The sequence below is a fragment of the Fusarium falciforme genome, chromosome 2 (genome assembly GCF_026873545.1).
Source record: "Fusarium falciforme chromosome 2, complete sequence".
Taxonomy (NCBI): domain Eukaryota; kingdom Fungi; phylum Ascomycota; class Sordariomycetes; order Hypocreales; family Nectriaceae; genus Fusarium; species Fusarium falciforme.
This window is the reverse complement of record NC_070545.1, coordinates 102,116-128,949: the sequence shown is the minus strand read 5'-3', so window position 1 is coordinate 128,949 and position 26,834 is coordinate 102,116. Positions and strand designations below refer to the sequence as shown.

General features: G+C 52.9%; 9 protein-coding genes across 9 annotated transcripts; 6 read left to right on the top strand and 3 right to left on the bottom strand.

The window, feature by feature from the left end:
- Positions 1-289: 289 nt before the first annotated feature.
- NCS54_00196600 (RING-type E3 ubiquitin transferase) lies at positions 290-2,675 on the bottom strand (the record flags this gene model as incomplete). The annotated part of the gene is made up of 2 exons (XM_053147578.1): positions 290-2,227; positions 2,283-2,675. 2 exons carry the CDS (start codon positions 2,673-2,675, stop codon positions 290-292), a joined length of 2,331 nt encoding a protein of 776 aa, XP_053003553.1.
- A 1,335-nt stretch (positions 2,676-4,010) lies between these two features.
- NCS54_00196500 (SWIB/MDM2 domain-containing protein) lies at positions 4,011-5,029 on the bottom strand (the record flags this gene model as incomplete). The annotated part of the gene is made up of 4 exons (XM_053147577.1): positions 4,011-4,199; positions 4,266-4,715; positions 4,805-4,944; positions 5,017-5,029. The coding sequence occupies 4 exons, from the start codon at positions 5,027-5,029 to the stop codon at positions 4,011-4,013; spliced, it is 792 nt and encodes a 263-aa protein (XP_053003552.1).
- Positions 5,030-6,294: 1,265 nt separating this feature from the next.
- NCS54_00196400 (Hypothetical protein) lies at positions 6,295-7,386 on the top strand (the record flags this gene model as incomplete). The annotated part of the gene is made up of 3 exons (XM_053147576.1): positions 6,295-6,993; positions 7,041-7,203; positions 7,253-7,386. The coding sequence occupies 3 exons, from the start codon at positions 6,295-6,297 to the stop codon at positions 7,384-7,386; spliced, it is 996 nt and encodes a 331-aa protein (XP_053003551.1).
- A 5,104-nt stretch (positions 7,387-12,490) lies between these two features.
- Positions 12,491-13,972, top strand: NCS54_00196300 (Hypothetical protein; the record flags this gene model as incomplete). Its single annotated transcript, XM_053147575.1, has 1 exon — positions 12,491-13,972. One exon carries the CDS (start codon positions 12,491-12,493, stop codon positions 13,970-13,972), a length of 1,482 nt encoding a protein of 493 aa, XP_053003550.1.
- Positions 13,973-14,342: 370 nt separating this feature from the next.
- Positions 14,343-15,659, top strand: NCS54_00196200 (Hypothetical protein; the record flags this gene model as incomplete). Its single annotated transcript, XM_053147574.1, has 4 exons — positions 14,343-14,444; positions 14,497-14,659; positions 14,711-15,231; positions 15,282-15,659. 4 exons carry the CDS (start codon positions 14,343-14,345, stop codon positions 15,657-15,659), a joined length of 1,164 nt encoding a protein of 387 aa, XP_053003549.1.
- A 2,224-nt stretch (positions 15,660-17,883) lies between these two features.
- On the top strand, positions 17,884-19,557 carry NCS54_00196100 (Fungal-trans domain-containing protein; the record flags this gene model as incomplete). The annotated part of the gene is made up of 1 exon (XM_053147573.1): positions 17,884-19,557. One exon carries the CDS (start codon positions 17,884-17,886, stop codon positions 19,555-19,557), a length of 1,674 nt encoding a protein of 557 aa, XP_053003548.1.
- Positions 19,558-21,199: 1,642 nt separating this feature from the next.
- On the bottom strand, positions 21,200-22,252 carry NCS54_00196000 (Class II aldolase adducin domain protein; the record flags this gene model as incomplete). The annotated part of the gene is made up of 4 exons (XM_053147572.1): positions 21,200-21,699; positions 21,784-21,922; positions 21,976-22,000; positions 22,077-22,252. The coding sequence occupies 4 exons, from the start codon at positions 22,250-22,252 to the stop codon at positions 21,200-21,202; spliced, it is 840 nt and encodes a 279-aa protein (XP_053003547.1).
- Positions 22,253-23,082: 830 nt separating this feature from the next.
- On the top strand, positions 23,083-25,014 carry NCS54_00195900 (Hypothetical protein; the record flags this gene model as incomplete). The annotated part of the gene is made up of 2 exons (XM_053147571.1): positions 23,083-23,893; positions 23,969-25,014. 2 exons carry the CDS (start codon positions 23,083-23,085, stop codon positions 25,012-25,014), a joined length of 1,857 nt encoding a protein of 618 aa, XP_053003546.1.
- Positions 25,015-25,690: 676 nt separating this feature from the next.
- On the top strand, positions 25,691-26,781 carry NCS54_00195800 (NADPH-dependent 1-acyldihydroxyacetone phosphate reductase; the record flags this gene model as incomplete). The annotated part of the gene is made up of 4 exons (XM_053147570.1): positions 25,691-25,731; positions 25,797-25,828; positions 25,924-26,092; positions 26,148-26,781. 4 exons carry the CDS (start codon positions 25,691-25,693, stop codon positions 26,779-26,781), a joined length of 876 nt encoding a protein of 291 aa, XP_053003545.1.
- Between the last annotated feature and the right edge of the window lie 53 nt (positions 26,782-26,834).

Below are 26,834 nucleotides of genomic sequence, written 5' to 3'. Positions count from 1 at the left end.
GTGTACGCGGCTTCCAGGCAGCTTAGTGAAAAAGTACTGCTTATATGTTTAATGAGCTATGGCACTATGTCTTCGACCACTACCGAGTTTGGCACGGGTTACTTCACATCTTGATTAACCCATGTCTTCATGCAAATGACATCAATTACAAACTGTAGATAGATCCATATGCATCCTGGCTGGCACTCTGGGATATCTTGATCGCTAATTCTCCTCATCGCTACATGACCTGGTATCCCCAACACGACTCCAACAGCAGCATCATCACACATCAATTTTCATCATCATCTTAACCCCATTGCACCAAAACCTGCTTCTTGCCCTTCTTGCCGCCCTTCTTACCTTTGCCTCCTGTTTCCTCGGCTCCGGCAGCAGGCTCCTCGGCGGCGGACGTGCTTGGTCCACTGCCCCATTGGAAGCCCGTCTCGCGTTGTCCGTAGTCACGCCGGACGGCACGCCCGTTGCCGTAGCCAAAGATGGTGGTCGTGGGCTTTGGTGCGGCAGGCAGAGCGGGGAAGGCGTCCTCGCCTGTTGGACGAGGAGCCGGACGGGGGCGGTTGAGGGTTGTTGATTGAGAGGACGAAGGAGCAGAAGAGGCTGTCCAGTTGGGGCGGGAGGATGAAGAGGAGGAGCCGGCAGCCGAAGGGAGAGATGGAAACGCGGACGAGGAAGAAGTTGGAGGAGTCGCCGCAGGACGGCCGGCCCACGATGAGGGTCCCGCCGAAACAGGCGCAGGACCTCCCAGTCTCGTGCTGTTCTTGAGCTTGAGCACGCGGTTCGAGTGCTTCTGAGAGGGCGCCGCGTTGGGCAAAGCCGGGTTCGCGGTGGCAGCATTGGCCCAACCGCTAGAACTCGACGTCGCACCGTGCATACCGCTCAGGCCGGGCAAGCTTGGGTAGTCCTCATTGATGGCGCGCCAGTCCTGCCAAGCCTTGCGCAGGGCGTCGGCCTTGGCCTTGTCCTCGTACAGATCTGCGACTTCTCGGACAAGCGTTCCGAGCGCGTTGGACGATGTGTCGGCAAAGAGTGTGAAAAAGGCATCGATGAGCTGCGGCGCCGTGAGGCCGCCCTGGCGGTAGGACGAGATGTGGTTACGGAATGTGGCCATGCGCTGGTTGTCGTTGCCGAGGAGGTTGGAAGCTCGCTCCACCACGGCGCCGTGGCGAACAAGTCGGGCACGTTCTTCAGGTGCGAGATTTGCCGTGTCAACGACGGTGGCCGACTCGATCGGGTTGGCGAGATTCGTCTGGCTTCCTCGAGGCGTGGTTGATGAGCTGCCGCCGCGAGGCTGTGATGAGGCAGCAGCTGGTGTGGGCGAAGGAGCAGACAGCGAGCCACCAAAGGTCCGGTTCGACACGGACTGGGCCGAATGGATGGCCATCTGGCGCTGGAAAGCAATCTCGTCGCGTCGTAAAGGCTGGGCAGAGCTCAAAGGGACCGTTTCCGCGTTAGGGTCACGGCCCCTGTTGCCTCTTCGCCCACCACGTCGTCCATCTCCATCACGTCCACTTGGGCCTCCTCGCTCTTGTTGATAGGGCGTTCGAAGATCGAATCCCGACATGTTGACCACTCGTGCATCCCTTCCTGCCGTCTTTCCACCATGCTCGCTCAGCTGATGAGCTTGCAAGTCCATTTCCGACTCAAACACGACAAACTTCTTTTCCAAGCATTCCCGATCTTTGCATAGGAAATGATCCTTCTTGAAGTGTTCCTCGAGTGAGTTGTAGTCGAGATAATAGTGTGGATGTCGCGAGTCCCGTCTGTCGCAGATGAAGCATCGTTCGTGCTTCATCCTACAGTGCTCGTACAGCTTATCGTCGTCGTAGAATCGTTCTCCGCAGAAGCCGCAGAGAGGATGGCCCTTGAAACCGGTCTGGTCCGCGGCGCCGGGCTTGTCGTCGCCATGACGCATGTGCTTCTCCAGCTCACGGTCCCCAAACAGCTCGTGCTCGTGCGTGAACACCCTCTTGTTACGAGTGCAGAGATCGCACATGCGCTTGCGGTGGGCGGACTTGACATGGCGGTGCAGATCGGGCCAGCCTAGGCCAGCAAAGTCGCAGGACGGGTCAGGGCAGTTGTATCGTAGGAGGAGGACTGTGTCGCCGACGATATCCTCGTTGGTGTACTTGATTCCGATGTTGCTGTCGGTTGTGGTGATGTCATTTTCCGAATAGTCCTCGAAGCGCTTCTCAGCATCGTCCGTGAAGATGACAAAGGGAGCCGGAGTCTAGTAGGTTGTCAGCTATTCAGCGCTCGACAGAAGGCCAGGGAGGGAAACATACGCGGCAGTGTGCGCAGTCCTTCGTCTTATAAAGGGCTCTCATACGCAGACCACAGATGTGACATGTCGTGTGGTTGCAGGGCGCAATCGAGTGGTGAGCGACTGGGTTCGCGCAGATAAAACAGACTTCACCTTCGTCATCGTCGTCGGCAGCTTCCGCCGTCTTGCCCGCGCTCATAGCATGGGCTCTGGATGCTGCGGCAGCGACATCTTGGGCTGCTGGGTTCGCGGGCACTGAGGGGACGTTGGCGTTGTTTCCGCCTCGTCCACGTCGTTGGCCTCCTCGCCGACCCTGGTTGCCTTTGCCCCGTCCTTGTCCTCGATTGCGAGAGGCGTTGCCTTGGTTGTGTGGCTCAGAGGCAGCTGCTCCAGAGTCTCCGGCTTGTGGAGCCATAACGGTCGGTTCCCAGTGCCTGGTGGTAGGTTGATCTGTCGCCGTGGTTGAAGTGGGAGGATAGATCCGTGGAACTCTGGCTTATGTCGCTCGTCGAGGCGCTGCTACCCAGCCAGGGAAGGTGTTTTGGTTTGGGTCGAGGGCTTGAGCAGAGAAGAGTCGACTACGTCGCGGGCAGTGTCTCGATGGTTCGCTTTAGTCGTCGGGTGTGGTGAAGTTATCGTGGTCGAGGAGAATGGCTGAAAGTGATGTCCTGGGCGATGATGTCGACCAGATTTTATTTGGGGGTGGCCTTGGGCCTCCTTCTTCTGTTCGCAATGGCGGGGCACTTCCCCGACTCGGCGGGCGGGCAGGAACCGCCAGGCAGGTACGTACCTCCGGCTGGGTGCCCTGCCCTGCCATCTCGTATGATGCCGTGGGGGCGTTGTGGCTTGTGCAGCCACTTCTACCCGTATCCGCGGCTGAGTAATCTCACCCGTCCGGGGCTGAAGAGCCGGGGCGATGCAAAACTGAGGTGCTTGATTGGTTTCTTTGGGCGTCGTGCCATTCAAAGAGTCACCGGCCAGAAAAACGCCGGAGTTGGCGAGATTGGCCTGGGCCTTTATCCCTGAGTCATTATGATGCGGGTGGTGAAGCTCTATCACAAAGACAGACACAGAAAGGAGTCAAAAGGATGTTTCCAATGTGACAGTGGTGTGCCTTGTCTTGATGATTCACGCGCCTACTTCCGCCTCAGGCATGACTCTTTGTTCAAGCAAGGCGCTCTTTGCATGCTCTGGATATCTCACTCGATTATCTTTATGGTTAGCGGATTGCACTCTTCACCAGTCCCGTCACACCTCTATGCATGAACAATTCGGCTTCGATTTATCTGGCGCTCATGGAGCAACCAGTCTGTTTTTTTTAAGCCATCAGCGCAAGCTGTGGTGTAGGAATTCCTAGTATAAAAACATACTCCTCCCGACCAGCTGTGAAGTGCTATGTGGACGCCAAAGGGCCCACCAAGACGAAATGTCCTTCACTCCCCAGCAACTATAGTGCTCCTATCCTTTACTTCCATCTCCCAACAGGTCATAAATATCCTCGGAGCACTTGCTCAATGACCTCTGCTGAACCCACGGGCAAACCCAGAGTCAAAGCATCCGACTCATCCAACTAAAATCACCCAGTATGCTCCCCTGTCCATATGCTGTCATTGCCGTCAAGGGGAATAAACAAAACCTGCAACCCATCAATGCCGGTTACGCCGCTGCGCGCCTAAAACGCTGTCATATGAAATCCTCATTGACTTTCCTCATGCCGATGCATGTGCCTGCATTGCCATCCTGTCGTAGCTCACTCTTCTCCAACCGGGTAAAGGTGGTTTCCAATATCCTTGTTCATCCGGAACATGTCCACCCTGGCCTGCTTGAAGACTGCCTGCATCTTTTCGTCACATATAATTTGGCGCTTGTCCTTGGGATCTTGAAGATCGTTTGCTTTGATGTGTTCCCAGAGCTTCTTGACAACTTGGGGTCGGGACAGCTATGACATCTATGTTAGTTCACCCGAATATCTTTACCTGGGCGTCAACCCCGACACGGTACATACCTGAGTTTCACCCACAAGCTCTGATAGAGTAGAGCTCAGGTTGAACGGCTTCTGGAAACCCCCGCCAGCCTTTCTCTTCTTGCCCACCTCGGCGTCCCCTGTGTCCAAGTCGCTGTCGTCATCGGCTTTGACCTTTCTAGCGCTCTTCTTGCGAGGCGCAGCCTTCTTTTTGGTAGGCTTCGCCTTGTCCCCTCCCCGGGTCTTGCGTCCTCGAGCTAAGCTGTTCTCCTGCGCCTGTAGCTGAGCGGCCAGGCGAGCGTCGGCGTCTTCAGCCGAGGATGACCGTTTGACCTTCTTTCGCGAGGGTTCAGGAGTCGCCGACTGTTCGGTCTCGCCAGCATCGGATGTGCCATTGGTGGCGTACGGTTCGACAGAGGAGGGGGGCACGATGCCGTTGTCGGCTCCAGAAACGGCGTCAAAACGAGCCTCGATAAGGCGCTTGATGGCGTCCTGTCGTGCTGAGTTAGCAAGACGGAATGAAAAGGTGGTTGCAGGAGGCGGAAGCTAGCAAGCGCAACACTGGTAGAGAGGTTGCACACCTTCTGGTCGCTGAGATCCTGCCCGCCGAGGGCAGCCTGTAAACCCTGTCGAATCTTCTTTCGCGAGATGGTCTCAAGGTCGGCCGACTCAAGGATTTCATCAATGATGAACGTGTAGCGCTCACGCTCGTCGGGAGTCACTGGGAGTTGCGCATTTAGCATTTGATGCAGAGGGAGAGGGTCTGTGCCAAGGGGGTCGCCGGGCAACTTACAAGGAACACTCATGATGGCTGGCTAACGAGATTCGCGGGAGACGACTGCTGTAAATTGCTTCGGGTTGCACAAGGAAAGGAGGTTGACCCGGGAGCGGAGGCGGCTCGGATGAACTTGTCACGACGAGAGAGGGGGCTGCCTCGAACGGCGGGGGTATGGCGCAAACAAACAGGAGGATCGATCGACGGGCAACAGCAGGCTGTTGACGACAAGGGAGAGTCAAACGCGATCGCGGCAGAGGAGGAAGAATGCGCCGTGGTCGCCGATATCAAAGCATATCCCAGGGCAGCTGCGCAGGTTGCTTCTCGGGAGGGTCAGATGCGATCGGAGGATTTCGCAGTCAACGCGGTTCAGAGGTGATGGACGACGATGGTTGGTCGCGAAGGGTCCGCGGTCGGTCGATTGCACCGGACGAACCGCGGCATGAGAGAAGGGAACAGTGAAGACGGAAGGCGGCCGGTCGAGGTGAATGCGCGAGACGAAATTAACGAGAGGGATAGAAGAGTTGGGCTTGGAAAAGGCTGAGGGTGACGTTTTTGTCCGATGTTATGGCTGGGGCAAGTTGACGTCCACCCGAAATGGCAAGCCACCGATCCCCAGTCCGATGAGGCTGATGAGGCTCACCCGAGGTGTGGCTGAGCGGGGGCCAGGGGACGATGCAGCGAGGATGGCCAGTGGCGTTGGAGGAGACTTGGGGGACTTAGCCCGATGGGGAAAAGCGTATTTCGGAAAGAGGGCGCCAATCGACAGAGGGGAGCTTCATCCAGATCACGATGGTTGACGAAGCTTATTCTGTGTTGTGTTTTTGGTCTGGTCAGAGTCGAGTCTTTCATCCTAACCGCGTGATTCTTTTATTCGTGAAACATTGTCATTCCCAGCACAATCAGCCTTTTTCATTTCCTTACAAATCCATGCCAAAGCCAGAGTAGGTCAGTCCGTAGGCAAATCAAGTCACACGGGCATGCGCCAAGGAGGGCCCATACGTACCGTAAGCACTTAAAAAAAGGCTCCAGGTCATCTATCTCCAAGCTGTTTTGCAAGCGAAATCCTCCCTGAGGACGGTATTCTCTTTGAACAATGCACTTGCTTCCAGCACGTCAAATATACGGGCAAGAATGTCTTATCTGTCTCAAGAGCGCCGAGTCTCCGGCTCCTCGGCTCGTTGCCCCGCGCGGCCGAGAGTTGTCCCGTGATATCCGTGCCGCAGAGGAGATTTGAGCCTTCAGCCATCAAGACAGTCTCAGGAATACCATCAACCATTGATCAACGTTTCAAAAATGGCGCCCCTTCCAATAATGAATCCAATCAACGCCCTCAGCCAAGCGTTTCCCCCAAAACCACACTTCACAGAGTCTTCAGTGCCTGATCTGACTGGCCGTGTCGCCCTTGTGACGGGCGCCAACACGGGCGTCGGCCGTGAGGTTGCACAGGTGCTCTACAATAAGAACGCCACGGTCTGGGTCGCCAGTCGCAGCGAGGAAAAAGGTCGGGCCGCCATCGAGACCATTAAGCAGCAGCATCCATCGTCCAGCGGCGTACTGAAACTGCTCAAGCTTGACCTGGCTGACTTGACCACTATTGGTACCTCGGCAAAGCAGTTCCTTGGAGCTGAGACCAGGCTTGATCTCCTGTTTAACAATGCAGGCGTTATGACGCCCCCCGAGGGCTCAAAGACGAAGCAGGGATATGAGCTTCAGCTGGGGACGAATTGCGTCGGCCACTTTCTCTTTACCAAGCACCTCACGCCTCTTCTTCAGGCCACAGCCAAGACAGCGCCGAAAGACTCTGTCCGTGTCATCTGGGTGTCCAGCTCAGCTGCCGATGCATTTTCACCCACAAACGGCTTTGACCCCGATAACCTCGATTATAATAAGCCGCGCACGATCTTGCACAAGTACGGTGTCAGCAAGGCTGGCAATTATTACCATAATGCCGAATTTGCCAGGAGGTACAAAGAGGACGGGATTGTGAGCGTGGTAAGTCTCTTCATTGCCCTCATCCAGCCAGTTTCTAATATACAAAGGCGCTCAACCCCGGCAACTTACACAGCGAGCTTGACCGTACCTCAGCCTGGTGGTTATACTACCCTCGAGTCGTAACTTGCTACCCCCCTATTAATGGAGCTTATACCGAGCTCTTTGCTGCATTTTCCCCTGATATCACAATCGAAAAATCAGGAATCTGGGGTAAGTGACCCAACTCCTCGTCGAGGGCACGGTTTCTAATGGCGTCTAGTTGTCCCTTGGGGTCGATTTATGCCCATCCGCCCAGATCTACAGGCTGGCGCCTTGCTAGAATCCGAGGGCGGAACGGGAATGGCAGAGAAGTTTTGGATGTGGTCGGAAGAACAGATAAAGCCATACCTGTAAGCTGCAGGATTTTGATCATGACTTGAGCTAAGTCCGAGACAAAGATCAAAGGCTTCAAGATATGCTTGCTTCGTTTAATAGTATGAGTTCTGCCAGCGTCTATAGAATATGGCTTCGCTTCAGGCCACTGATTGTCTTTCGCCGACACCAAACAGACATGGTTTACAACTGTTCGTTCCTTGACACGTCGCTCCCAGCTTCCCCCCCCTATCTCAACAACAGGCACCACTGCCACTCGACAACACAGAATGAAGACTCGTTTGACATTCAGCCGATTTGAAACGTTTGGAGCCCCGCATCTTGATTGCTTAAGAGGCGAGTTAGGGATTTAAGGTTCATCTCCTTTAAGGGGGAATAACCATACCAAACCAGAGATCTCAAGAATGAACAACTTGCTAACCAAGCGTCTGCCCATGGTCACAGACATTCTTAATGTCAACACAGTTCTCTGTACTTCGACGTGTTTCTAGCTTCCCTCCCCAAGCAGGTATCACAAGCTCGTCGCAAACTTCCCTTCCCTTTCCTACCTTTCCTTTGCATCGCACTTCTTTACTTGCAGCTTTCGCAAGGTCACCTTCTATGCCTTTACCTCCACGCCGAGGTCGTTCCTCTTCTTCCGACACGGCGGCTCTTCTTCATCCCTCAAAGCAGCCCTTCCTTCTTCATCCCTCAACAATTCTTCTGCATCCCACTGAGCAGCTCTTCTCCTTTACCTCGCAACGACTCTTTTCCATTTCTCTCAGTAGCTCTCTATCTCCCACGCAAGGTTTCTTATAGTATGTTCTTCCATCTTCTTTTATCCTCTGTTTGGTCAAGTGCTAACGTTTTGTTAAGCCTCTGAAGACAAATCCACGTCACTCTTGAACTGCACGTCAGGTTGATGAGCTTGACTGTTACTCTGTGACGCAAGTAAGGACATATTCCCAGAGCCTTCACGTCCTATTAACCTCTGCTCTAGGACAGATTACTAGCGACCCAACTCGCGGTCAGGCTTATTTTACCCAAATCTTGATCCTACATTACAGGTATTTACTTCCTGTGTGCCTGTAACTTTGCAGTAATAGCAACTAACACTTCCTTCATAACTAGCCTTCCCACCAGACTGTGACTACCTTGATTCAGCGACAGCGTAACGACCCTGCTGACCCACGAGGAACAAGCGTTGCAGGCACTGCAGTTCCAGGTAGTTAAGCGTTCCATCGCCAGGACCCAGGCTCTCGGCTGCTTGGGCCTGAATGGCATTCTGGATATCCAGACGCATGGCCTCTTTGAGGCCTGCGCACTCGCGGCTGATGACCTCCTGGATGTTGGGAGCGGTTTCCTGTAGATCCTTGCTCTGGCGACGTAAGGCATCTCCCATGGGTGTCACGCTCCGTGCCACGATTTCCGAGGCCCTTGCCTGCCTGCGAATTTCGGTTTGTAATCGAGCGGTCCGGCGGGAAAAGCTGTCGACGACAGGAATGGCTCTGTGCATGCCGACATGCAGACCGTCAGATCTTTTGCCCATGCTGTCAAGTGAGATTCTCTACTGGGTCTTCTGGTGACGAGAGGCTTGCTCCAACGACGTGATCCTTCGTTCGAGGGGATGAGCTGCTGTAGTGGCTTCCAGGTTCTCTTGGTTCCCCTTCCAGAGGTCCTCCTAGTCCACTCTGGCATCTACGCCAGACGAATTCAAAGGGAGGAACATAGGCGAGTTGCGATATGACGCCCTGGCATTATGCTATCAAGGAGCAAGGGTCTCAGAATTTGCTCAAGGCACCCCATATTGAGAGAGCATATTAAAGCTCAAGTTTTAATTGGCGCAATGGTAGGTTATTATGTCTACTGGGATGGTACAGAGCTTTAACGTGTAATGTACTGATGTTTCTTGTGAGCCTTGTTAGGCTTGTCGAGCACGCACTTAGTGAGAGACCGATTTGCCCGCTTCTCGCACCACGGCTGGAGAGGTGATCTTCAAAACCAACCCGACGCAAACTCCGACCGATTTCAAGGCTGCTTTCGTCCAGCGTGTGCTCCCGAAGTCTGTCGCTTGGGGATCAGACCATTTCCACTTTGCCATCGCGGCCCCGACTCTTCTTATCCTCTCCGCTGGGGCTTTTATTGTCACGCTTTAGAAGAGCGAGCTCCTCAAGCATAGCGTTGTCATGGAGGCTTTCAAAGATAAGACGGCCAGCCTCTTCGAAGACATTGAGGTTCTTCAGGAAACTCTGCGGGCCTTGGCTAAGGAATCGCAAGAGTCGAAGAGAGATTCCCGGCGTGAAGGAACAACTCTTCTTCAGGGATTTAGCTTGTCGATTCAAAGCGCATGGGTCGCTCGTCGTTACTTGGCGAAAAAGCATCAGCTCGACATGACCATTAACAAGATCAAAGATGCCGCAGGGGTTACTGACTCAAAGTGGCCAACAAAGGGAGGCTTGACGCCCGCCCTCTGCCGAATCATGCTTCTCTCCTCGCAGGTAGGCGTACCCCTCGAGTTTACGCTTGAGGTGGAAAGCGTCGCAGAGAACAACGAGATCCTCAAGGATTGCAATGGATTCACGCCACAGGATGAATGGTTTCATCCTTTTGGCGGCACTCTGAGCATTAAAGATGCAATTAATGCTGTTGTAGAATAATATTACGGTACGGAATGAGGGGAGAAGGCTAAAGGATCTTCACGACGCAGTCGCAAACGTCACACTGCAGCTGGTCAGAATGTCTTCGACTCGATAGAGATTGAACCGATTCTACTTGGCGAAGCTGCTCATACACTCAGGAGATCGCGTGTAACTAACATCTCTTATTGATTAGTGTTGCTCACGCTGGGAAGAGACTGAAGAGCTATCTTAATCTGGTGTCTATAGATGTCTGGAAGGATGTTGAACGGCAAGTGGGTTTGTGGGCGTCACAAGAGGGCATTATTCCCTTGATGGCAAAGAGGAAAGGTACAGCTTGTACGGTAGCTGGGGCAGTGGAAGGAGGAGATCGTGATGCATTCGTCTCGGCGGCCCTGAGGTCCTTCGCGCGTCCAAAGAGACTAGGGTCGCGACGAGTGCTTTGTGAAGCCATGGCATCGAAGGTGGCTTTGGGGAAGTGCTGCTTCGTCTTGCAGGATATTCATGTTGAAGTGCTAACGGCAGAGGATGCGATGTAATTTGTCGATATCTAGATGGCGAAAGCATTCGAGCAAGATTTCGACCCGTTATGGGTGACCTTGTGCATTGGGATTTCGCCCCCATGAAGGAGGTAATAGAGCATCACGGTAGCCGAGCCGTACTGAGCCTCGCCCTCGCCACTGAGGAAGACGGCGGCGACCTGGAAGATATCATCTGTAGACATGACGCCGCAGATGTTGAATGGCAGTAGACTCAAGTGGCTGGTCTTGTAGGTGCTGTCGCGAGAATGACGCTGATAAAAAAGCTGGACCTCGGTCGTTGTTGAAATAAAGAGGCGGGCCACATAACCTTCAAAAGTTGCGAGTCTCTAAAGGAAACGACTGAGTTATCTTCCTTGAGCTTAGCATAGAGCTATTTGACGGGGGCGCGGTCGCTGGGCTCCTCAAGTGTGGCAACAGAGCATGTTGCTGAGATCATCCTTGCCTGACAATGTGATTATGGTCACTCCCCAATCTCGCGAGGACCCAAGCAGGTTGGGAGCCAGAATTCCAGCTCAAGATAACATCGTCTTTCCTCTCCGCAGTGGCCTTAACGCGAAGGCCCCAGACCAGAGAAGGCCGTGGTTATTTGTGTTTGGCCTTGTCCTTATCCACACGGTTGAGCACCCAGCTGGCCGGGGTGGACTTAGCGACGAGCTTGTACGGGCAGGTAGCCAGTCGCCCGCGAGTCATTTTTCGTCGCTCACTCTCATCCTCGGCCCTGGCACGTAGGCATAACCGTTACAGCATCGCAGCGTGAGGTGGTTCGGCTTTCTTTAGTAACTAGAACCAGGGACGCCCTGTAGGAGGGAGCGAGGGGACCAATGGCCTCCTTCGCCGCATCAAAGGCCAGAGAGGAGCAGCCAGAAAGCGCCTCCATCGCGAGCGGGACCTTGGTGGAGGTGTGCAGTCGCGATAGCCTCACTTCTGGCTGTGCATTTGCGATCACCCAAATGCCGGGTCACGTGCGTGAAAAGAGGCCAGCCCCATCTCGGTCCTAATGCATCTCTGCCGTTGGTAGGTATCAACGCGTTGTGTTCTACGAGCAAGACAAAACTAAGACATTGTCTCAGTCTAAAAATACAGACAACACTGTGCCTGGTTTTCGTGATCAAGTAACTGGATGTTTGAGAAAGAAACAGCGTGTGTCAATAACTCACAGTCTCAATTTGCAACAGTTGTGCTGTCCTCGATTTATCAATTGTCTTATCGCTTATCTCTTATCGCCATTGCAGCATCTGGCCAACACAGCGCTCATGATAGGGGGCGGCCGTCCCCACTTTTCCCACGACGCTTATCATGATCCAAGAACCATGACGTCGGCTCCGTCAGCAGGAATGCGGTCCAAACATGGGGAAAATGAATCAGCCATGCATGACACTTTTCAGCTTCGCATTGCATGTCGAAAGCAGCGCAACACAACCTGGAACCTGTCTTGTCACTGCTTCGGGTTGTGGGAAGTCACGGGTTTATTGCCTGCCGCTCCGGACATCGTTCGGCCCCACCCCCCACGCTTTTAGAGTTGTCCGCCCCCTGGCGGGCGACCTTGGAACCCCGGCATGATTTCTTCACCTTCGATTTGTCTCTCTCCTCGTCTTGTCTTGCACATCAGCAGTTTGCGCTTTGGGGTACATATGTCTTGATGTCTTTCATATTGCTTTCTTCTGCCTTATACCCATTCTTGGTTATATTCTCACCAGACGGACTCGTCCTTCCGATCCATCTCCGCCCAACCTCCTGACTTCGTGTTCTGAGGTGATTGCGACATCTCCGAGTGTACGACTCTTTTCAACTCTTCCTCTGATAGAACCTACCGCTCAAGCTCTGTTGCAACGAACAGTCGAGATCTCCTTCACTCCCGCTCGATCTAGATAGCACCGCATCGAACCCACAAGAGCTGTACGCCGTCGGCGACGTCATCGATTGTCTCGAAACAATCGCTTGGCGGTGTACCCGTGTGGGAGGTTGGCAATGCCATCCCGTTACCGCTCCGGTCGGCGAAGAATTGCTGTCACAGCATTCGTGGTAGTCGCAGTCTTCTTCCTCAACCTCGGAGGATTCATTTCGCTCCCGTTGCACTTCGACAAAGCGAAGGCCGACCGCCCAAACCTTGCTGTCGCCCCGTCTTGTGCCTCGACCCTCGATCACCTCCGTCGCCCTGCCTACGGCCTCACAAGAAACATCGTGTATCAAAAGCGATGCATTAGGCCGGTCATCAATGCCAAGCTCGATAGCCAGGTTGTGTCGCAGAACCCCAATCCCCTCATCAAGCGCGGACAAGTCGTCCAGCTGGACCAGGCATGCGAGGGCTGGACCGAGTCAAGTTGCGAACCAATCACGCTCAATGTACCGCCGCCATACCCCGTCCAAGATTACTCTGGCTTCCTATTCGGTGTTGCCACCAATCTCGATCGCTTGAACGAGTCGCTGCCGCAATTCGAGAGCTGGCTCGGAAACACACACGCTCGACTGTTGGCGGTGATTACGGACCCTGGCGACGAACCCAAATATGAAGTCTTGACGAGGCAGTTTCACGATCGCGGAGTCGAGCTGATTATTAAGAGCCCATGGAACGACAAAATCACCCCCAACGAGCAGCACTTTGCCATTGTACGTGACCTGCTCCGTTACGCGACCCCCGAGACGAAATGGACGGCCATCGTGGACGACGACACCTTCTTCCCTTCCCTCTACCCGATTAGTCAGATTCTTGGCAAATATGATCACAAGCTGCCGGCATACGTGGGCGGCTTGTCGGAGAACCACGACGCCGTCAATCACCATGGATACATGGGCTTCGGTGGCGCAGGAATCTTTCTCAGCCCAGCACTTCTTCACGAGCTAGACCCGCATCTCGAGGCATGTCTGACAGCGGAGCATGTGCCCCAGGGCGACGGTCTCCTCAAGCAGTGTATCTACAGCAAAACCAAGACAAAGCTCTCGGTTGTGAAGGGACTCCACCAGCTGGACATGGGCGGGGACATGAGCGGCTTTTACGAATCCGGTCGTCTTCCCATGAGTCTTCATCACTGGAAATCGTGGCACCAGGCCCCCGTCGACAAGATGGTCAAGGTTTCCGAGTTTTGTGGAAGTTGTTTCCTGCAGCGGTTCACGTTCGGGTCCGACACGGTCTTCACCAATGGCTACAGCATCGTCGAGTACTCCGCCGGACTGGAGAGCGTTGATCTGAACAAGATGGAGGGCAGTTGGGAAGGGGCCGCAGGTTTTGAGTGGAGCATGGCTCCGATGCGATCCAAGATGGACCGTCGCCTTAAGAAGAGCTACCGTCTTATCGATTCGGAAAAGGTGGGAAAGAATCTGCGGCAGGTGTACGTCCACCGTGTAGAGGACAATATACCTGGACGTGGTAAAAAGGTGGCGGATGCTAAGAAAGCTCCACTGAAGATAAATGAGATGAAGGACGAGGTGATAGAGCTTTGGTGGGAGCTGTGATGGATTAGATTCAAGTTGATGATTATCGAGAACGGATTGTATATATGATAGACGATACCAGCCATGTGGGATAAGCTAGATGGACACTTGCATTGGCCATGTAATGTTAATGAACGTTTTCCTTATCTCGTCGCGGATATGAGAGTTGATGTGGTGGAGTGTACTAGCCCAATAGGTACAGTACCACACCCCATGATCACGTCTATCATTGTCAAGACAATCATTCGGGATTGAGCGAGTGGCGTTCTCCGCGATATCGGAGTGCGGAGTAACCTGAAATAATGGTCATAAAAAGGGCAGCGTTCATATGTTGGAGTTGCTGCCAGAAGTCGTATTCTTGGTCGTCTTACTTCCATCACAACATCTCAAGATGAACCTCAGTCAAGAACTTGACCATGTCCTGCGGCCACTCGTCCAGTCGATCGCTCTCCCCGTCGCTGCGTCCTTGACACTCTGGGCCTTGGGAGCTTTGGTCTGTTTTGCACTGCTTCTACTTGCCACGCCCCCGTCTAACTGTGCTATAGACTAAGCAATGGATGTGCCGTCGGAGAAAACACTCGCAGTTGGTCAAGGCGGTCATTTCTCGAGAAGAGAAATTACACATTGAGTCTCTGTACGGCTTTGACTGGAAGAGTTCCGAGAGACGAAAACTGCGTCCGTTCAAGCCTACGTATCACATCACAATGGGTATGTCTAACACTTGAGGATAAAGACGTCAGACTGCTGACGCTCTCGCAGCGATCAAGGCTGATACACCGTCGGAGCTCATCACCATCGATCAAGACTATCTGGACCGCATCAACCTTCGACGGGAACTCATCGCTCAGCATGGTTCTACTGTCCATGGCTGTATCCCCGAGGGCGACGCAGCCGTGCGAGAAGTCTACACGTACCTCTTATCTGAGTATCTACCAACTCGCTTTCCCACAATCTTCCAACTCTCCTCCGACAAGTCCGCGTGTAGAAATATTGTCACGGGAATGTCTTTTCCGACCACGCCCATGGCCAATGCCGAGGTGGCCCTGCGCGCCCTGGGCGAGACAGTCGAGGAAGATTTCTTTCTTCTTCAGCAATTTCCCGATGGTCATAGATCTGTCGCATTCATGTGCTGTTTCCCTTCGGGCTTTGACCCATCTGCGAAGCTGGGGAAGACACTCCAGGAGATCCATGCACCGGTGCCGTCGTATGACCGAATTGGAGCTAGCATGGAGAGATTCTTTGGGAAGCTGGAGGTTGGCAAGGGAGTAAAGAGGACGAACGTGAGTTGCTCTTCATACAGTTTGAGATTCTTATGTTGACATGGACGCAGTGGTCGGTTCAGACTCATGCGGAGCTGTTCAACTCAAAGGGGAACCATATCACCGGAGACGACACGTACGAGGACGACCAAGAAGTGGACATTGAAAAGGTGCGGTTGATTTGTTTCACTGCAAACACCGGAACTGATACTGGGCAGACATTTCTCCGCATTGAGCTACAAACTCTCACTCGCCTCCCCAATACGGGTGCCATCCTCTTCTCATTCAAGACGTACCTCTACCCCGTGCATCAGATTAAAGAGGAAGGCATTGAAAACGCCTTTGCAGATGCCATCGAGGGCCTCGCCAAAGGGAATGCGCCAGGGATGTGGAAGTACAAGAGTGCTGTGCGGTGGGGGAAGGGGGTGATAGATTATCTACGATCATGACTGGATCTTGGCCCATCTCACGAGGACAGGATTCCCCACACGGCATTAAGACAGTAGACGGCGATGGGTATTGGGCCAAGAGACCTACCCCGCATTGCGCCGGGTTGAGCCTGGAGGAGGTTATCTCTTGCTCTCTTTTTAACTCCCGAATTGGGAAAGCCGGCCATTCGAATAGAGGAGATGGCGTGGACATTGATAAGGCCGGTCATTTCAGAACATGGGGGAATATTGAGATAGCCATGAGATAAACTAGACGGAATCTCACTGTTAAAAGGAGCAGTTAAACTGAGAGCAAGCAGTGTTAACCTCGGCAAATTCGTCACTTGTATAGTCCCGACCACCCTCAGATCAATGATAACCGTAGAGAAATGTCACCTTGAACCTCCCGCTGTGGGACATAACCGTTGCGGTGTAATTCTTGTGGATCGACACCCTCTCGTCGTCGAGGATCCCCAAAGTGAACTGCCTGGTCTGTTGGTCGTATCCATCCTTGTCAGTCGGCTTCAGCGCTGGACTCTGGCTGTCTTTGATCGTTCTGCACTCTTCCGGTGCGATGGGGATGAGATTATTTGGGAAACCCATGACCGGGGCCCCGGTGTCTTCGGACTGGAAGAGGATAGCTCCGTCGTTGCCTGGATGATGTTAGATCCCGGTCTGACTTCCAGCACAGCGTTTCGAGATACCTTAAATGACAGACACTCCTCCATACGCTCGTGGGTAGTTCTCCCAGTTGATCTCTGTCCAAGTGCCCAGATTATGAGCTCGGCTGTCGAAGTTAACAATTGAGCCGCGTACGATTCTTCCTGAAAAAGAGCGACAAGACATGGGAACGTTGGGCCTCAACCCAAGGGCAAAGTGTGCAATATATATCAAGAAAGCCAAGTGAATCTTCATCTTCTGCAAGATCAAGTGTCCAGTGGTGATGCGTCGGATGAGGACAAAGGCGTGATAATGGCTGACAGCCCCAGGCAGGGCCAGCTTTCAATAACTTCCCCTCCGCATTTCCTTATCCCCAGGGAGGACAAAACAGGCGAGGGTGCTACCAGTTGTCCAGGCCATGCGCTTCTTTGGCAAATTCCGAGTTGTTTGTCCCGCTGGACATCACAAGAAAGGCAAACAAGCTAGGGTACCCCCGAGCCCGGACTTGAACAGCCTGCAAACGACGCCCAGACCCTAGTGAGCAGAGTCTTACCTCCCAAACATATCTACGATATGTCTTTCCGGCATTGGGCCTTGACAAAGACACGCAAGAACCACAACCGCTCAATGGGAGACACAGCATTGACAATTCAAGGGTGGGGCCCTTCCGCAAGGAGTTTTCGGAGCATCTCCGATTTCCCAATCCAGAAACAGAAAAGGGCATGATTGGCCGTGATTGTCGGTAGGCAACTCAGTCTTGGCAGTTAAAGGGTATCGGGAGATCATGAGGAATACGGGCTCAAGATGATGAATCTAGATTTGGGATTCATTAACAACATGATTCCCAGCTTTTAGACACTCAGTGTCTACTTTTCCAGCTGGTTCAAGATTGTTTGTCGCTGTATCATGGTGTTTGCCACGCCCCGAGACGAGGAAGCTGACAAATATGGGGCATGACGCTAACAGGCCATTGAGCTCACGTCTGGGAGTTGGGCGGACAGTCTGCATCATCCATCTCCACGGACGGACACACAAGTCAACCATCGTCAAAGACTTCATTCTTGGGCCCCTCATCCTTATATCTTGCGTCGTACCTTCTTTACCCTTCGCTCAATGTTCACCACATTCGACATCACGACGCCAAATTCGCTCTCGAGCGAAAAACCTCCGTCTCCGCCATCCCAACCCCGCACAAAGAGAGCTCAGGTCTCCCGTGCGTGTGACTGGTGTCGCTTGACTCGGGTAAAGTGTGACTCGGTGCGCCCGTGTCGCAATTGCAAGCAAGTGAAGCGAGAATGCGTCAATTCCGGTCGTGATGACTTCAAGAGCGTTGCGGCCGCGACTCGGTAAGTTGAAGCCCCATATCATGCTCACATATGGCTGATAAGCGTGCAGGGAGGTCCAGCGGCTGAGGAGTCAGGTCCGAGAACTTGAGACAAAGTTGATGGAGCCGTCACCGTCCAGTGTCAAGAGAGTTTCCAAACGCAGACGCTCCCCGAGATGGAAGGGGACACGGATGAACGGAATTTACTATGGCCCTTCATCGCTCGTCTACTTCACCCATCGGTTATCAACATTCACCAAGATGGACTTTAAGTCCAACTTTCTCTCTGCTCCAAAATTCTCACCCTCCCCATCTCACATAAGAACCTCCAGTCAGCTGCAACGCGAGCAGCAGGACGCCTTACTCGACCTTTACTGGCAGGGTTATCACGCCGTCTATCCTGTGTTAGACGAGGCCGATTTTCGGCGTCACTATGATACTCTCTGGCATAGCTCAACGGGAAGAAAGCCCTGTCCCTTGGTGGACATCGTTATCGCGCTGTGCGTTCACTTCGGCTCCTCTTACACGGCATCGGACGCTGTGTCTCTTCCTGATCAACCAGGATACGGCTTCTACCTCCAAACTCAGCAACTTCTTAGTCAGGATCTCGAAGTCCCATCCTTGAGCACAGTTCAGTGTTACTTCTTGAGCGCCATCTACCTCCTCGCCCTCGGCCAAGTTAATTCAGCCTCCATGGTGACCGGGTCAGCGATCAGAGCTGCAGAATCGCTGGGTCTTCAATTCGGGCATGACCGTGACGAGATGTCTGAGGGCGAGCCAAGATTATTGACGCCAGACTCGAGAATCTGGACGTGTTTGATCACCCTCGATACACAGCTCTCATTGTATCTGGGCCGTCCATTCGCGATCCAGGACTCCCAGGTATACAGCATGTCGCAGCCAGAACCAGACCAGGTTGCACAGCTTACCGGGCCAACATTTACCCTCGCAGACGTCAACTGGCTCCGCTTCCAGTACGAAAGGCAACGACTCTTCCAGATAGTTCGTGAGATCCAAACCGAGTTGGTGGCCGTGTCCGAGGACGTCTTGGAAGACATAGACTCTCCAGACTTTTATCAACATCCTTCATCACGCGAGAAGTGCGCCCAGTATCTCTCGCAACAGCTCAAACGACTTAAAGTATGGATCCAAGAACTTCCAGAAGCACTCAAAACACCACGAGTACAGGGAGTCCCATTCTCTGTTGACCGTTCCGCGTTGAACCTGAGTCAGACAGAGCCTCTTTGGCTACAGAGACAGCGCCTGATCCTCGAACTCGACTATCACACACTGATCATGATGCTCACCAGGACCTTCAACTCATTTCTGCCGACACCGGCCCTTGGCACGTTCTCTAGCGACAACCACTGCATGACCTGCGTTAACTCTGCCATTATGGTGACCAACATGTTGCACCAGGTGCTGAACGACTCAGAGATCCTTTCGGGCTGGTACCAGGTTATCGACTGGCAACGAACGGCAACTTTTGCCCTGGCTGGCTTCGCCTGTGGATATCCCATTTGCCCACTGTCTCCCTCAGCACGTAAGGCACTCACTCGGGCTGCAGGAGTGTTCGAGAGAGCTGGCTCCAGGGACATGGTGCAGCTGGCTCAAAACCTCAAGACGAAATGCCTGGACATTGTCCAGGCGTTTTGCGCTCGACTGGGGATAGTCACGCCCGCAAACACGCCTGCTGACCAACAGACCAGCCCAGAGACTGTCGACGAACCCCCTGTCCCGAGCACCTACAATGTTATGAGTATTGGGGAAGAGGTGTTGGCCAATATCGAGCTGGACAACCTACCTGACGATCCATCCTGGGCGGGAGAAACGCCTTCTACCCTGTTATGGGGAGACTTGATGAGAGACTTGGACTCAGGGTTGGCATCTTCACTCGGACATATCGGCGTCACTGAGTCGTCGAGCCAAATATAAGTCATAGTTCGATCTGGAAACAGTGGTTTTACTCACGATGAGAGGCCTTGGGCATCGTATATGATACGAAGCAATGAGGGGTCTTGAGTTATGGAAGATCTTCCTGCTCTTCCCTATTTGACGGCTTGCCGAATCTGTTCATTTGGGCCAATGACCCCTTCACCCGGCGAGGGGGTGTTTTTAGATTCTGGCCTTATGAATGAAAAGGATTCTATAGATATCAGACCCTGTGTTATGAATTCCATGGCTTTCATGTGGCAATTCAGGCCAGCCGTTGCTTAACGACCAATGGCATCCATGACAGCAGGAACTCTGCTCATCATAACGTAAAGGTGGTTTGTCTGAAATACATATGCTAAGAAGGTCACTCTAGTAATATGGTCTAATCCAATTCACGTAATATGATCTACCTTGACAAGGCTTAGGCCACTCTTTAAGCAGCACTGCTTATTCGAAGACGTCGTGTTAGTAACACGCGCATATGACTCCTAGCAATGAAACAGCTGCGCAATGTTCTGCCTGAGAGAGGACGTGATTCCTAATATTACAAGAAGACACAGGGGGCTCCGGTTCAACCTTTGACACTTCGCCAATGCTCTTCTTCAGATTACACAAATAGACGCCAGAGCCCCTTAACGACGAAGACGCCGAGGTACAAGACTCCCCTCTTCTGCATGATCTTGGCTAGGCAATTCTGCTTCTTGAAACGTTCCCATGACAGCACGAGTTTAATTTGTCTTGTCTTGTGAGCGACGCGGCAGTGGGCCAACAATTTCTCCACATTGGCTGGATCAGCTTCGGAACTTGTCTCCGCCTCTCATCCACTGATAGCCCATGCTTTCTGCGAAAAATGGTCAGTCTTTGGATAGCATGATGATGGACAACACACTTAAATAATTCTCGCCGTTGAGGCCCCGAATCATGAGGAGGCTTTGACTGAATGAACGGCTCGATGCTTGAAGAGGGGTTTCTGCAGAACCATCGCAGTAAGAACATTGAAGCAGATATTTCAAGAACTATTGACACAGTTTAGCGCGTATGGCATCAGGCCATCATGATAAGGGTGTAGTCGCCTTCATCGATTCCCTGGGTTTAGGCTGGATATACGAGCTATCATTGACGATTGCTTGATTCTCCGACACAACACGACAATGATATATTTGCTAACAATACTGCTTCAGTAATGGAAAAGAAACAGTAGCAAGACCAAAACTTGGTACGATAGGGCATGCTATATACACCAATTAGCTGGTTTCAGATACATCGGCAACTTGGCCATAGGACGTCTTAAAAACGCTGATTGCTTTGCGACGTTTTCTTTCATGTTATGGGGCACCCTATGCCTCTCAAAGGTTCAAAGAGTAAATGCTTAACTTTTCGATCGCTTGTTTCTTGAGTCCTGTTTTCTCGACCTTCTACTGATGGTCCTCTAATACCTATATAGACGACTGGCATTAGTTTCTATTAGAAGGGCTTCCCTTCTGATTCTAGAGAACGTTGCGAAAAGGTCAGGGCTAAGACGTCAAATTTGATCCATTAGTGTTATCAGGTTGTTTAAGATATTCCGTTTTAGGCTTTCAGAAAGCCAAACGTCTCAACTGACCATTTAACAAGCAGCAGTCCCTTACACGCCAACAACGCCTCATTCCAAATGATCCCCCTTGCTCTCCCTCTCTATCGCAAAGAAGGTCGGCTTTGCAGAAAACCAGCCGGCAAGCTCCGTGCCAACCGTTTTGTAGGTGTACTCTGCCTCTTGATCGTTCACCTTGACAACCTGCTCTCCTCTACCAGCAGCGGCAGCGTCGGCAAGAAGCTGAACGCGGCAGCACGTTTCCAGGCTCATGAACCAAAATACGGTGCTCTCGACCGTCTTGCCGCAGGTAAGCAGGCCATGATTTGCTAAGATAGCAGCCTTCTTATTTCCTAGGCTTTTGGCGATGTTGGCGCCCTCTTCGGCTTCAAGGACGATGCCTCCAAATGACTTGTAGTGGACGATGTCATTGTAGAATGCGCAGGCATCCTGGGTGATGATATCGAGTGGTCGGCCTAGGGTCGAGAAGGCTCTGCCGTAGACGGAGTGCGAGTGAGCGACGCAGTTGACGTCTGGGCGGGCCTCGTGGACAGCATGATGAATCATGTATGCTATGCCGTGTGAGATGGAGGACTCTCTACGAATCCGAGGAGATTTGAAGCAAATCGACCAAGAACGCTAGGAGGAAGACTAACCGGCTTTGTTCAAGAGCTTTACTGGACCGCCCTCAATGACCTTGCCTTCGCCATTAACGCGGATAAGGTCTGAAGCCTTCAGCGTGGGCCATGCAACTCCAAAGGGGTTGACCCAAAATGTGGAAGGCTCTACAGGATCCTTCGGGGTGGTTAGTACGTAGGCCTCTTCTTGGGAATCTAGTGGGTGCATACTCTGATGGTGATGTGGCCAGCTACACTGGACGGATGGACCAGGATCAGCATGGGCAATAACAATAGAGAAGAGCTGGGGTCAATTCATAGCCAGCACGTACCCCTCATCAAACCCCTTTTGGGCGAATATACGGAATGCAAGTGCAAGCCTGCCCTTGAGATAAGCGCGCTCTTTGTGAGGATCATCAAACGAGGGCATCAATTGGACTCCGGCCCTGGAGCCCATCGCCACGGCGTCAATGTTGTCGGCGCCATTTCCGTTTTCGATCTCGGGCATGCTGAAGAGAGTATGAACTACGAATCTGCAAGACAAGATTAAGGATAGCGAGGTTCGTATGCGGACAGTTAAGAGACTGGGGTATGGCCTAGTGGAGCTTCAGGTCGAAGCCAGGGACATCTTTTATCGTCTGCATAGTATCACAGGCAACCGCGGCCTAGTAGGGCTATTCGGCTTTCAGAGCGTCGTGGAACCATCTCCCAGAAGAACAGAGACGCTTGTTACTGGTTGCCCTTGTCTTCCGAGCCGAGGCAGGCTAGCGATGAAGAGGAGAGCCGATGACCCGTTGTGCGGGGTATCTCCAGGGGCCCCTGAGAGAGGGACTTGATCTGGGAAGAACTCGTATCATCATGATGCGTTAGTGCGGCTAAACGGACAGCGTGTTGCGGGGGAGGGGCCGAACTAAGCGCGGAGCACGACGTGGGCGACAGACCAAAATCAAGAGGATGCCAGCGCCTAGGTCCGCATTGGATCTAGGCGCTGAGGTCTATCCTAGAGCATCTGAACGCTTAACTGGTTAGAGTTGAGCCCACATCGTGTCGGGACATGGTTATCATGTCAAGAATTAGCCTGGAGGCGTCACGATGGATCTAAGCGCTCGGGATCTCCATGTTACGGATAGCTCTACATGGCATTGGGAAGAGATATCCACGATGTCCGCGGAGCCCGGTAGGAGGTGGCGGCTGAGAATGAATGAGTAACTGTGATGGCCGGTCTCATTCATTTAAGATGCTTCGGCAGCCGTCCATTCTCTTGTCTTTTTCAACTCAGCCAATATTGTCCTTCTTGATCCAGCTTATACAAAACTATACTGGCATATACTATTCACCATGACAATCGACGCCAACGGCCAAGCGGCGGAGGACACCTTTGTCCAAACCCTAGCCAAGTACGAGCTGGAACGGCAAAAAAGACAACGCCCTGATGGCCTAGCCCAGTACATCGACCCTGGCAAGTCGGACAAGTTCAAGCACTACGGGATCGACCCGTGGATTGAGCTAGATAACAAGAAAAGGACACAGCCACTACCTCCTGTTGCAGACGGGGGCCATGCCAAAGTTGTGATCCTTGGAGCGGGATACGGAGCCCTCACTTTTGCGGTCCGTCTCATCCAGACCGGGGTCTTCAATGGAGAAGACTTTGTCTTTGTCGATGCCGCAGGTGGTTTCGGCGGCGTGTGGTACTGGAACCGGTATCTTGGGCTCATGTGCGACGTCGAGAGCGCCAGTTATCTACCTCTACTTGAGGAGACTGGATACGTTCCCAAGCATCGCTACGCCTACGGGCCCGAGCTAAAGGAGTATGCGGAGCTTGTCGCCTCGAAGTGGAATCTTCAAGGTCAGGGTCTATGGCAATCCACCGTTCAAGATTCCACCTGGGATGAGACCTCTTCCAATTGGGTCCATACCATCTCGAGGACCTCTGGCGGCCAGACTGAAACCCTCACAATCCACAGTGACTTCTACATTATGGTCTCTGGAATTCTGACACGCCCCAAACTTCCTGGCTTCCCAGGCCTGATCGACTTTGGCGGCCATGTCTTTCATACCGCCCGCTGGGACTATAACTACACGGGTGGCTCGCCGGAGGACCAGACTCTTTCCAACATTAAGGATAAGAAAGTCGCATTCCTCGGCACAGGTGCCACGGGCATCCAAGTCGTCCCTCAGCTGGCCAAGTGGGCCAAAAAGCTCTACGTTATCTAACGAACTCCAGCGTCCGTGGCTGAACGAGGCCAACGACCCATCGATTCTGAGGAGTGGGCCAAGGACACGGCCGAGAAGGGCTGGCAACGAAGGCGTCGTGAGAATATGTCCGCTCGACTCTCTAACGACCCAGATGTCAAAGAGGATCTCGTCAGCGATAGCTGGACCTGCTTCCTTTCCTTCTCGGGCATTGTTGGTGGCCCGGGTGCAGACGGCCTCACAGCCAAGACGGTGGAAGGCTACGTGGGCTCCCTTCTTGCACTCGATTTTCCCCGCTCTGAGGCTATTCGCGGTCGGGTGTCTTCTCTGGTGAAGGATCCCACCGTTGCGGAGGCGTTGAAGCCTTGGTACCCTGGCTGGTGTAAGCGGCCCTGCTTCCACGACGAGTATCTCCAGGCTTTTAATAACCCAAACGTCGAACTTATCGATACGGACGGCAAAGGTGTGGAGAGGTGTACTCCAACTGGCCTTATCGCTGGAGGCAAGGAGTTTGACGTGGATGTTCTCATTCTCGGAACGGGGTTTGAGCCTTGGACTGCTGGTAGCCCAGCATACCGCGCCAATATCACTGTTAAGGGCCGCGGTGGGCTCGACCTGGACCAGAAATGGAGCGAGGGCATCGGAACCCTCCACGGCGTCTTCACTAGAAGCTTCCCTAACCTAATCCTGCCCAGCTCGACGCAGTCTGGTGGTACAGTTAATATCGTCCATATCATAGACATTGCGGCGCAGCACGCGGCATATGTTATATCTGAGGCATTTAGGCAGCAAGCTGCCCAGGGCAAGAAGAAGGTCCTCATCGAGCCGACGGCTAAGGGCGAGGCAGAGTGGGTTCTCAAGATTGTGCAGGGCGCGTATGCGTTGGCAGGGCTGTCGATCTGTACCCCGAGCTACACTACCAGAGAAGGAGAATTGACAAATGTGACGAGTCCGGAGGATCAAATCAAGATGGCGAAGGGTTCAATTTGGGCCAAAGGGGTCAATGACTATATTCGTTATTTGGACAACTGGAGGGCGAGTGGAGGGCTCAGGGGGATCGAGATCAAGGGTGTTTAGCTTGATACATGTAGTCAGTCTTGCAATTCAATATGCTTTCAGTGTGTGGCATAAAACTCCTAACCCAAATACATGCAAAAATAGTATGAAATAGTGTATATTGATTCTTTCCTCTTCAATTTCCATCTTCATACTTTTATCACTAAGGCTCTTCCCACCTCCGTCGCCACAGCATTGTCATCCCGGACGTCTCATAAAGCAGGATTCTATTACCTAGACACAAAAATCTCCTCTGTGCTCCGGGCCATGTTCTGTTGCCTGTACTCCCTGACGTGAGACGCCTTGGGCATGTATGTCTATCTCCCACCAGACTTCACCGAACATCGACTCATCCTACGTATCGTGGATTTCTGTATTGTCTCCCGCAAGGCCGAATGATAAGCGCCGGGAAAATACTTGGCGCTTGGAAGTTTCCGATTATAAATGCAGCAGGCCGCCCGTGCTCCGAGCCTCAATCTAAGCGCGGCCGATCCCAACGGTCGCAGACCGAGGTCGGGGCCCGGAACCCGCGGAGCCCACCGAATCGACGAGGCCGGCCGGGTTTCTCATACAATATGGGCCAGAAAGGCCGGCTAAACAATGACAGGCAGAGCTGAAAATCTAATAAGAGTGCTATCTGAGCCGGTTCGCCTTGTGTTGGATCGTAACCAGTGAATACCCAATCACTTGCATCATAATGGCTGATAAGGGGAGAAAGAAAACCGTTCTCATCACCGGGTGAGCTTTGCTGCATCATATCTTTCTGCTAACAAAGGATGAGTCCGAAGCTAATTAGCATACAGCTGCACGCCGGGTGGTATCGGCGAGGCGTTGTGTAATGAGTTTCATTCAAGAGGCAAGGGCTGATGCCATTTTGTCTTCGATCACAGATCATTCATCAGCACTCGTTACTTACTGACTGTGCCCTAGGTTTTCATGTCATCGCTACAGCTCGGCGCTCGCATCTGTTGGGTAGCCTGCGAGATGCGGGCATGTCTGTTGTCCCCTTGGATGTGAGCTCGGCCGAAAGCATAGCTGCCTGCAAGAAAGAAGTCCAAGAGCTCACCGACGGATATCTGGATATCCTTGTAAATAATGCGTGAGTGCTATGCAGCTATTCAACACTTGATTACGTCTCTTAATGGTTGCTCTAGCGGACTCACCCATACCGTCGCAGCCACCGATATCAACATGGATGAGGTCCGACAAACGTTCGAGGTCAATGTATTCGGCATCATGGCTATGGTTCAAGCTTTTGCGCCTCTGCTTATCAAGGCCCGTGGCCTCATCATCATGATCAGCAGCTTGTCCTCCCTCTCGCCCTACGTATTCGGGTCCGTCTACTGCGCAACCAAAGGTGCGCTGAACTCATACAGCCGCACCTTGCGCCAGGAGCTGCGGCCTTTCGGGGTCAGGGTTCTGGTGTCTCTGACCGGAACTGTGAAAAGCCAGATTGCCAAGGCTCATCGCTCGTTACCTCCTGATTCTATCTACCTCCCCATCAAAGAGGACTATGCGCGGCGTCTGCTATTTTCCCAGAACAATGCGACGGTAGAAACTGGGGACTATGCCAAGAAACTGGTTGATGAAGCTGTCAAGGGAGAGGGATGGCTTGGGGGCTGGATTGGAGGAGCAGCCAAGTGGTTTTGGGCTGGAGGGATGACGACCCAGATCTGGCTCTCCCGGCTGCTCTTCGGGGAGTGGTTGCTAGATAATATGGCCTACAAGAAGTTTGGGCTATCCAAGCTTGAGACAATTATTCGACAGAAGGGCATCAAAGTGGAATAGAGTGGAACTGCAGAAACTGCTTCTTGCTTCTTCACGGGCAAGTGTGTTTCTAT